This window comes from Cydia strobilella, chromosome 13 (genome assembly GCF_947568885.1).
Source record: "Cydia strobilella chromosome 13, ilCydStro3.1, whole genome shotgun sequence".
Lineage (NCBI taxonomy): Eukaryota > Metazoa > Arthropoda > Insecta > Lepidoptera > Tortricidae > Cydia > Cydia strobilella.
Window position 1 is genome coordinate 15,973,653 of NC_086053.1, and position 11,509 is coordinate 15,985,161.

At 49.9% G+C, this 11,509-nt stretch overlaps 1 protein-coding gene across 1 annotated transcript in view; it reads left to right on the plus strand.

Moving 5' to 3' along the window:
- Positions 1 to 7,497, plus strand: part of LOC134746762 (uncharacterized) — a 29,925-nt gene extending 22,428 nt beyond the window's left edge. The window contains exons 7-10 of the mRNA XM_063681292.1: positions 174 to 381; positions 4,723 to 4,900; positions 5,573 to 5,704; positions 6,446 to 7,497. Coding sequence (XP_063537362.1) covers positions 174 to 381; positions 4,723 to 4,900; positions 5,573 to 5,704; positions 6,446 to 6,541 — 614 coding nt within the window. The 3' untranslated portion in view covers positions 6,542 to 7,497. The remainder of the gene's footprint in view (positions 1 to 173; positions 382 to 4,722; positions 4,901 to 5,572; positions 5,705 to 6,445) is intronic.
- The last annotated feature ends 4,012 nt before the right edge of the window (positions 7,498 to 11,509 follow it).

Below are 11,509 nucleotides of genomic sequence, written 5' to 3' on the forward strand. Positions count from 1 at the left end.
TATCCCCTACTTATAGACACCTGTATATTTTACGAAAATAATAATATTTTTTTTTTTTTTAATAATTTTAATAATCTGACAATCATTACCATTATGACTTTCAATAATGATGTCAAACAACGGGATCCCGTGTTTGGTGTTACGACGTGTGAGTTGTCACGACCCCCCCGCAGGTCCGCTGGTGGGCGGCGGCTGGGCGACGCGGCCGTTCGGGTCGCACGGGCAGCTGGCCGCGCCGCGCGGGGCCGCCGCGCACTCCGCCTCCTCGCTGCAGCTGCAGCACCCCGCCCGCCCGCCGCTCGAGGACGCCTTGTTCAGCTCCTCCACCAGTGACTTGGAGACTTTGACCAGGAACAGGATGCTCCCGCTCAGCAGGCACCGGTGAGTCACGTCCGACCCCCCCCCCCCCCCCACAGGTCCGCTGGTGGGCGGCGGCTGGGCGACGCGGCCGTTCGGGTCGCACGGGCAGCTGGCCGCGCCGCGCGGGGCCGCCGCGCACTCCGCCTCCTCGCTGCAGCTGCAGCACCCCGCCCGCCCGCCGCTCGAGGACGCCTTGTTCAGCTCCTCCACCAGTGACTTGGAGACTTTGACCAGGAACAGGATGCTCCCGCTCAGCAGGCACCGGTGAGTCACGTCCGACCCCCCCCCCCCCACAGGTCCGCTGGTGGGCGGCGGCTGGGCGACGCGGCCGTTCGGGTCGCACGGGCAGCTGGCCGCGCCGCGCGGGGCCGCCGCGCACTCCGCCTCCTCGCTGCAGCTGCAGCACCCCGCCCGCCCGCCGCTCGAGGACGCCTTGTTCAGCTCCTCCACCAGTGACTTGGAGACTTTGACCAGGAACAGGATGCTCCCGCTCAGCAGGCACCGGTGAGTCACGTCCGACCCCCCCCCCCCCCCCACAGGTCCGCTGGTGGGCGGCGGCTGGGCGACGCGGCCGTTCGGGTCGCACGGGCAGCTGGCCGCGCCGCGCGGGGCCGCCGCGCACTCCGCCTCCTCGCTGCAGCTGCAGCACCCCGCCCGCCCGCCGCTCGAGGACGCCTTGTTCAGCTCCTCCACCAGTGACTTGGAGACTTTGACCAGGAACAGGATGCTCCCGCTCAGCAGGCACCGGTGAGTCACGTCCGACCCCCCCCCCCCCCCCCACAGGTCCGCTGGTGGGCGGCGGCTGGGCGACGCGGCCGTTCGGGTCGCACGGGCAGCTGGCCGCGCCGCGCGGGGCCGCCGCGCACTCCGCCTCCTCGCTGCAGCTGCAGCACCCCGCCCGCCCGCCGCTCGAGGACGCCTTGTTCAGCTCCTCCACCAGTGACTTGGAGACTTTGACCAGGAACAGGATGCTCCCGCTCAGCAGGCACCGGTGAGTCACGTCCGACCCCCCCCCCCCCACAGGTCCGCTGGTGGGCGGCGGCTGGGCGACGCGGCCGTTCGGGTCGCACGGGCAGCTGGCCGCGCCGCGCGGGGCCGCCGCGCACTCCGCCTCCTCGCTGCAGCTGCAGCACCCCGCCCGCCCGCCGCTCGAGGACGCCTTGTTCAGCTCCTCCACCAGTGACTTGGAGACTTTGACCAGGAACAGGATGCTCCCGCTCAGCAGGCACCGGTGAGTCACGTCCGACCCCCCCCCCCCCCACAGGTCCGCTGGTGGGCGGCGGCTGGGCGACGCGGCCGTTCGGGTCGCACGGGCAGCTGGCCGCGCCGCGCGGGGCCGCCGCGCACTCCGCCTCCTCGCTGCAGCTGCAGCACCCCGCCCGCCCGCCGCTCGAGGACGCCTTGTTCAGCTCCTCCACCAGTGACTTGGAGACTTTGACCAGGAACAGGATGCTCCCGCTCAGCAGGCACCGGTGAGTCACGTCCGACCCCCCCCCCCCCCCCCACAGGTCCGCTGGTGGGCGGCGGCTGGGCGACGCGGCCGTTCGGGTCGCACGGGCAGCTGGCCGCGCCGCGCGGGGCCGCCGCGCACTCCGCCTCCTCGCTGCAGCTGCAGCACCCCGCCCGCCCGCCGCTCGAGGACGCCTTGTTCAGCTCCTCCACCAGTGACTTGGAGACTTTGACCAGGAACAGGATGCTCCCGCTCAGCAGGCACCGGTGAGTCACGTCCGACCCCCCCCCCCCCACAGGTCCGCTGGTGGGCGGCGGCTGGGCGACGCGGCCGTTCGGGTCGCACGGGCAGCTGGCCGCGCCGCGCGGGGCCGCCGCGCACTCCGCCTCCTCGCTGCAGCTGCAGCACCCCGCCCGCCCGCCGCTCGAGGACGCCTTGTTCAGCTCCTCCACCAGTGACTTGGAGACTTTGACCAGGAACAGGATGCTCCCGCTCAGCAGGCACCGGTGAGTCACGTCCGACCCCCCCCCCCCCCCCCACAGGTCCGCTGGTGGGCGGCGGCTGGGCGACGCGGCCGTTCGGGTCGCACGGGCAGCTGGCCGCGCCGCGCGGGGCCGCCGCGCACTCCGCCTCCTCGCTGCAGCTGCAGCACCCCGCCCGCCCGCCGCTCGAGGACGCCTTGTTCAGCTCCTCCACCAGTGACTTGGAGACTTTGACCAGGAACAGGATGCTCCCGCTCAGCAGGCACCGGTGAGTCACGTCCGACCCCCCCCCCCCCACAGGTCCGCTGGTGGGCGGCGGCTGGGCGACGCGGCCGTTCGGGTCGCACGGGCAGCTGGCCGCGCCGCGCGGGGCCGCCGCGCACTCCGCCTCCTCGCTGCAGCTGCAGCACCCCGCCCGCCCGCCGCTCGAGGACGCCTTGTTCAGCTCCTCCACCAGTGACTTGGAGACTTTGACCAGGAACAGGATGCTCCCGCTCAGCAGGCACCGGTGAGTCACGTCCGACCCCCCCCCCCCCACAGGTCCGCTGGTGGGCGGCGGCTGGGCGACGCGGCCGTTCGGGTCGCACGGGCAGCTGGCCGCGCCGCGCGGGGCCGCCGCGCACTCCGCCTCCTCGCTGCAGCTGCAGCACCCCGCCCGCCCGCCGCTCGAGGACGCCTTGTTCAGCTCCTCCACCAGTGACTTGGAGACTTTGACCAGGAACAGGATGCTCCCGCTCAGCAGGCACCGGTGAGTCACGTCCGACCCCCCCCCCCCCCACAGGTCCGCTGGTGGGCGGCGGCTGGGCGACGCGGCCGTTCGGGTCGCACGGGCAGCTGGCCGCGCCGCGCGGGGCCGCCGCGCACTCCGCCTCCTCGCTGCAGCTGCAGCACCCCGCCCGCCCGCCGCTCGAGGACGCCTTGTTCAGCTCCTCCACCAGTGACTTGGAGACTTTGACCAGGAACAGGATGCTCCCGCTCAGCAGGCACCGGTGAGTCACGTCCGACCCCCCCCCCCCCACAGGTCCGCTGGTGGGCGGCGGCTGGGCGACGCGGCCGTTCGGGTCGCACGGGCAGCTGGCCGCGCCGCGCGGGGCCGCCGCGCACTCCGCCTCCTCGCTGCAGCTGCAGCACCCCGCCCGCCCGCCGCTCGAGGACGCCTTGTTCAGCTCCTCCACCAGTGACTTGGAGACTTTGACCAGGAACAGGATGCTCCCGCTCAGCAGGCACCGGTGAGTCACGTCCGACCCCCCCCCCCCCCCACAGGTCCGCTGGTGGGCGGCGGCTGGGCGACGCGGCCGTTCGGGTCGCACGGGCAGCTGGCCGCGCCGCGCGGGGCCGCCGCGCACTCCGCCTCCTCGCTGCAGCTGCAGCACCCCGCCCGCCCGCCGCTCGAGGACGCCTTGTTCAGCTCCTCCACCAGTGACTTGGAGACTTTGACCAGGAACAGGATGCTCCCGCTCAGCAGGCACCGGTGAGTCACGTCCGACCCCTCCCCCCCCCCCCGCAGGTCCGCTGGTGGGCGGCGGCTGGGCGACGCGGCCGTTCGGGTCGCACGGGCAGCTGGCCGCGCCGCGCGGGGCCGCCGCGCACTCCGCCTCCTCGCTGCAGCTGCAGCACCCCGCCCGCCCGCCGCTCGAGGACGCCTTGTTCAGCTCCTCCACCAGTGACTTGGAGACTTTGACCAGGAACAGGATGCTCCCGCTCAGCAGGCACCGGTGAGTCACGTCCGACCCCCTCCTCCCCTCCTCTCGGTATCCCCGCTGCTGACAGATCGGATCCGTAACAATTTCAGAAACGTATTTAGTCCTAGCGGTACACCCCGAAATTTAAATGCTGCGAATGGTGTTAAAAGTATGAAAATCGGTACGATTGATCTTTAGGCCATTTGAATCGATTTGACCCGTGGAACCAAAAAAAAAATGAGGATGCGATTTATGACGTCATCTTTTCTTTGTATGGCAAAACAATATTCAAAAACCTATTGTGTGTGGTATTAAATGAAAGGGCTTATTTAGCCTATTCTTCATTTCAGTCATTTATTTTTTATAAATAATTTTCAAAATATATCAAGTTTGGGCTTGTCCAGATAAGAAACCATTCAGATTTTTTTGGAAGAGGGGCGCGGCGTTAAAACGAGGTTTTTCAGTTAATTCTTACATAGACAACTTTTACTAGGACTTGTAGATTCCGAGATATAAGCGACTTTCTGAAAAAAAAACCGTTATAGCAAATATTGTAACATATTCTGGAAAATGAACATTTCTATAATTATTTGATCCTTACTGAACGCGACACCTGGATAATTATCCATAAATTATACGATTATTAGATACGTTACTTAGTAACGAAACTGTAAACAAACCTAATCCTTAAATTAAAAATACTCAAGTACATCCATGCCTGTCTCTAGTAATTCCCATTTCCGCACAGAAATCGCGAGCACCTGCACCTGAGCGACGAGGGCCTCGACGTGTCGCACCGGCCGCGCAACCTCGAGGTGGGAAGCGAGCGGCGCCAGAGAAGGATCAAGAAAATCGCGGAACTTGAGAACTCTAGACTCTTCCGGTTTGGGGACTCCTTTGATGATGTTGTGCAGCAGGTGGAGAAGGTACTTCATAACAACTATTTTTAGGGTTCCGTACCCAAAGGATAAAAACGGGACCCTATTACTAATACTCCGCTTTCCATATGTCTGTCACCAGGCTGTGTCTCTTGAACCGTCTATATAATTTGTTATTATAGCGGCAACAGAAATACATCATCTGTGAAAATTTCAATTGTCTAGCTATCACGGTTCACGAGCCTGGTGACAGACGGACAGAGACAGACAGACGAACGGACAACGGAGTCTTAGCAATAGGGTCCCGTTTCTACCCTTTGGGTACGGAACCCTAAAAAGTATTACTTTAGTTGTATGTACCTTACTTAGGTCACTCAGCATTTCTGTTTATAATTTATAAATATAGTGTGACTGTTATACAACACGAATCAAAATATTTAATAAAAAGTAATTTGATTTGTCAAAGGACTGTCTCATTGCAAACATAGACAGAGAGAATCATACTTTCCTTTTCTTACACTAATACTAGCACCCGAACGAAAATGATGAGTATAGTTTTTTTTTTGTTCTTATTTACTGACAATTTGGTTTGACCAACTATATACATATTATGTTGCCACCGACAAAGAGAGGTGGAGACAGATGGAGGAGGCTTATACCCTTGGGGACCACTAATGTGGGATAAAGCTAAATAATAATAATAATAATACATATTTGCAGGAGCCAGAAAAGAAAGAAATTAAGAAGATAGCCAGGATACGGTGCGGGTTCTGCAAGAAGCGGCTCAGCATCGCAACTGTGCACAAGTGTCGCTGTGGGGCCGAATTTTGTGCCCCGCATCGGTATGCTGAGGTAAGCACTATATTCAACACGGCTTTTGAAAGAAAACACCAATTTTCTTCCTAGTATTCAGAGAGCGAATTAATAGTTACTAGCTTTTGCCCGCGACTTCGTCTGCGTGGACTTAGTAACAGCAGCTAAAGTAAGTATAGCGCCTGGAAAAATTCTCACAGCAATCATTCAATTTGAGCATATTATGCACACAAATTAGCAAGCACTTCATTAATTATCTCAATTCCACTCCGCTTTTTACATTCTTAAGGGATGATTTGATTTGATGATGATCCTATGTCCTTCTCAGGGACTCGACCTGTCTCTATGCCAAATTTCATCTAAATCGATTCAGGGGTTAAACTTGAAAAGGGAACACGCAGACAGAAAGACAGACAGACAGACTTTCGCATTTATAATATTAGTATGGATCAGGGCTCGGAACCGGTATTTTTTAAAAACCCCGAAATAGCCCAATATTTTGAATTTTTTTATGCTCATTACGTAGGACTGAATCATGTATTTAGGAAACAATTTTGCATTATTAAAACGTCCCATTAAAAATGAAATTATAAACCAAAGAACGAAAAAGAACGTAATAATACCGGTATTTTTGTATGGAGCAAATACCGGTTTCCGACCCCTGGTATGGATATACCTATACATAACTATTTGGTTGGCTGTTCATGGACGGTAGACAATGTAAAAATGATACGGTATCAAGTTAGTATACGGTGTATAACCTGTTTTATTTGTACCCAGGTGCACGGGTGCCTGTACGACTACAAGGCCAACGCGCACCAGTACCTGCAGCGCGCCAACCCGCTCGTGTCCGCGCCCAAGCTGCCCAAGATATAGCACTCCGGCGTCTACACCACACTACACTACACTACACTACACTACACCACAGTGCATATCTACACTCCGCTGCACACCCTACCTATTCTGTAGTCTATTCCATTCGGATTTTAAATCTTTAAAAAAAACATAAAAAACTTGTAACCGAGTGAACCAACTTTTAGAACACTGATTTCGTGTCCCTAGCAGGGGTCGGAAACCGGTATATGCTCCATACAAAAATACCGGTATTATTACGTTCTTTTTCGTTCTTTTGTTTATAATTTCATTTTTAATGGGACGTTTTAATAATGCAAAATTGTTTCCTAAATACATGATTCAGTCCTACGTAATGAGCATAAAAAAATTCAAAATATTGGGCTATTTCGAGGTTTTTAAAAAATACCGGTTCCGAGCCCTGGTCCCTAGATTCCCTAACAAAGAAAAAGTCGATTTTTCAAAAACCATGTTGATTTTTTAACTTTTTTTACACGGGCATTATTAGATACATATTTAATGAGCACATTAAAATTAACAACTTGATCAGATAGGAACATTTTGTACGGTAACGCAGCAGAAAAAGGCAAAAGTGGACACTGTTTTTTGTATGGGAGAACGCTTTTCTGCTGCGTTACCGTGCAAAATGTTACTTTTATCTGATCAAGTTGTTAATTTTAATATGTTAATTAAATACTTATGAATCTAATAATGCCAGTGTAAACATAAAAGTACAAAAATCAAAACGGTTTTTGGAAAAATCGATTTTTCTTTGCTATTGACACGAAATTAAGTGTTTTAAAAGTTGATTCACTTTACCACATTTCAGAAGTAAATATGAATTTCCGCACCATTTCGCAGTGACAATCGATACGAAAGTAGCTAGAGACGTCATACTGACACTGCGACAAAGTACGAAATGGTAGGTTCAAGGAGGGAACAGTGGCTCGGAAAAAATAGCCGGGTACAGTGGCTCACAACCTAATTCCAACTATATTAACTTCCCTACTAATACAGCAGAAACATTCAGTAATCGAACCAATTCTATTGGTCGAGCAATGGTTATTCTAGCACGTAAGGGTGCTACAGTGTATAGCGATATTTGGGCGACAGAGCCACTGTTTGCGTTGAGCCACTGTTCCCGCATTGACCCTACTGAAATTATATTCCTTGACCCCACATTGAAGGTGAATGATATGAATATGCGTACAAGTGTCCAAAAAAAAAATTTAAATAAAATCCACGAAAGACCTAGCGTAAGTTATGCAACTTACGCTAGGTCCTATAGAGTTTTTTACCATTAGAAAAAAGGTAAACAATCATGGCGTGTCTTTTTATTGGAAAATATTGTAAAACGCTTTTAAAAAAATAGTTTTTTTTACTTATGAAAGCAAAAGAATGTAAAAATTCGTATATGATTAATAATTCCATTCGTTCGGACGAAACGTTTTGCCTTCTTTTTGTTACGGACGGCTAAGGAATGGAATGCGCTCCCGCCATCTGTATTCCCTGATCAATATGACCTCGGTCTCTTTAAAACAAGAGTGAATAGGCTGTTACTGAACCGGTGAGCTCCATCTTAGGCCCTGTCTTCACTTTCCATCAGGTGTGACTAGGGCCAATCGCCGATCAGTTTATAATAATAATAAAAAAATGTAACATTTGCTGACTTATTTTTCAAAAATGATTTTTAATAAAAATACACGTCAAGATTAAGCGATCTTTCTTTCTAATGCTATAAAAAACGAACTATATCAGTGTGCCGAATCAAACATGGCCTATTGTTGTCAATAGGTTAGGTGCCTAAGACTATCCTTTACTACGCTACGCAATTAAACACATTATTATAATAAAAATATACATGTTTTCATTTATTGACATTGGCAAGACGACGAAATTAATAATCACATGTCAAAAATCAAATTGACTTATTTTGACATTTTCGTGTACATAAAGCACTATATATCCATTCCTATATTTAATTGCGTTGCGTTGTTTGGAAATTGACTTTATTATTGCATTTCTTATTATCAGGCAAATTTACATTAACTGTAATGTGTGAATCATTAACAATCATATAAAGATGACTTCTATTTTTTGTATATCACGGTAACGTCAATTTGCCACAGATAAGAAATACGAATTGAAAATTAATCGATCGTATAAGTCTGGCAAAAAGGAGTAGAAATTAAAAAGTGGCAACACTGTAGTGTCGTCCCTTTCAAATCAGTCTAAGAAAAAAGGGAAGACACTACAGTGTTGCCACTTTTTAATTTCTACTCTTTTTTTGCCAGACTGTAACCTGACAGCGATCCAGATGTAACTATAGATATTAAATGTGCCACTCTCAATCAAAAGGGTACTTATTGTCGGTTGTCAATAAGGCGCTATTTCCATATAGCATTAATTTGAAATCAACCTTATTGACACAATGTGGTACTTTTTGGTTGAAAACGTCACAGATGTATATAGCTACCTTACTAATCCCTTCTCTACACTAATCTGGGTCGCGGTCGGCCAAAGATCGATAGCCAAATAATTATTGATGGTAAAAGACATAGTGTAAGAAAAAATCATGGCTTCTAGCAAAGAGAATTGATTGTAATAGAGAGGTAAAGTCTAAGAAAAAAAAAGTGTGTGCGTGTAACCTTTACGCGTATTTTACCACTTTGGAAGTGTCTCTCGCGCAAACTATTCAGTTTAGAAAAAAATGATATTAGAAACCTCAGTATTATTTTTCAAGACCTATCCATTGATACCCCACACGTATGGGTTTGATAAAAAAAATTTTTTTGTTTCAGTTCCAAGTATGGGGAACGCCCAAAATTTATTGCTTTTTTTCTATTTTTGTGTGAAAATCTTAATGCGGTTCACAGAATACATCTACTTACCAAGTTTCAGCAGTATAGTTCTTATAGTTTCAGAGAAAAGTGGCTGTGACATACGGACGGACGGACAGACAGACACACACGACGAATCTATAAGTGTTCCGTTTTTTGCCATTTGGCTACGGAACCCTAAAAACGTGCCCCTTAGTTTGACATACAAAACAGATGGCGCTGTACTGCGTCATATGTTTTTCGGTCTCTGAATTGTCAAACGTCAACTTTTGACAATCAGTTACCGCAAAATGTATGGAGCTGTACAGCACCATCTCGTTTACCAAATTTGAGGCACGAAATTGTCTTGGATTTTACGCATCTTACTCAATCAATGTATTTTTGCTGCTAGTTTGACAGCTGAATAGATGGCGATGTACTGTGCCCATAGACAAAGTATATACAAGTAGTTATAGACGCGCCACCGAGCGACCGGGGGTAAGAGAAAGAGTATACAATTTGGGCAGCATAGGATTTTTTCTCTTTCACTCTTATAAATTTCGGTATTTCGCTATCGCCTCCTACCTCTATGATGCCACCCGGTCGGTGATAAGGACAAAGCATTTTCTCTTTCCTCTTATAGGAATCGCAATAAGACTATCTTTCTCTATCAAAGACTGTCAGGCCCTTGAGCCATATAATTTGTGGTTGGTGGATTGTCAAATATTTTTGACAACCAAAGTTACAACGCCATCTGCATTAGCTGTCAAATTTGAGGCACGAATTTGTCTTGGACGAGAAATCTTACACTACCAATGAATCTTTGATGATGATGACGAATCTAGGTTATCGAGGTCTGTTAGTAAAATGACTAATATGAAAACCCCATATAATTGACGAATGTTAAATTTTACTGACCATTTTACACTTTAAAGCAATAAAAGTGGGTATATTTGATACAATATAAAATGTATCGTTTTTATTGTAGATATAACTCATTAAGCGCGACGCATCATCCCACTAACCCGGGGTTAAGCAGTTAAACCGTTAACACAGTGTCAAACTGTACTGGTACCATATAAGACCAGGTTTAACCGGTTAACCCCGGGTTAGTGGAATGGTGCAAGTGGGCTTAACTTTTACCGAGCTAACTTATCCACTCTTAAAACCTCTTAGGAATGTATTCCATCCGTCCAATATTTCATCAGATATATCGGAGCGGTCAAGGTGCTCACAAATATCTGAACACGTCTCTATTGTCAAGGCGTTGAGTGCCTGTTCAGATATTTTTGAGCACCTCCGCCGCTCCGATATATCTGATGGCGACTGTACGAAGTTTTAAGACTGGGCATTTAATTTGGAGTCTAGTTCTGTAAAGGGGTGAAAATACATGTAGCGGCCCGATTCGAACAATGATTATAAGTCACAGCGGTACGATACCGACCTGTCAGTGTCAAAAGTGTTATTCAACGAAAAACGTCACTTTTGACATTGACGGACACTGCATTGTTCAAATCGGGCCGTAAGGGTGTTACCACACAATCTGTGGATAAATAAAATAATACATGGATTTGTTAGTAACATTTAAAGAAATGAGAATAATCCAGCCTAAAATACTACTTGATCATGATCTAGACTGGTTTGACAATATGTGCCGTTTTCAAGCAAAAGGTACCACATTGTCGCTCGCCATAAAGACGCTCTGACAGGTTTTTCGTATAAAGATACAAGCAATTTGCGTCCTTATAGTAAGCGACAATGTGGTACCTTTTGCTTGAAAACGTCACATATTGTGATCCATGTCAATCGTGCAATCATAAATACGCGTAACACCGCCACGTTTAATATTATTACTAACATGTTATATCTCGGGCGGGACACGACCAGCAGGGTTCGAAAGGATAATTATCAATGATAGTCTTGATAATTATCGTGAAATTTATGCCTGATAATTATCAATTTGATAATAACCTAAAATTTACGAAGATTCTAAGACGAGATTTTAAGATTTACTAAAGAATTCAAAGAAAATAAATATAGCACCATCCATACCTGGGATAATTATCGCGATAATTATCAAAGACTATAATTATCTGGATAATTTCGAACCCTGACGACCAGCTATATTTTAATGTTCTTGTCATAGGGTTATTGTTACACTGCGTGCCCATTT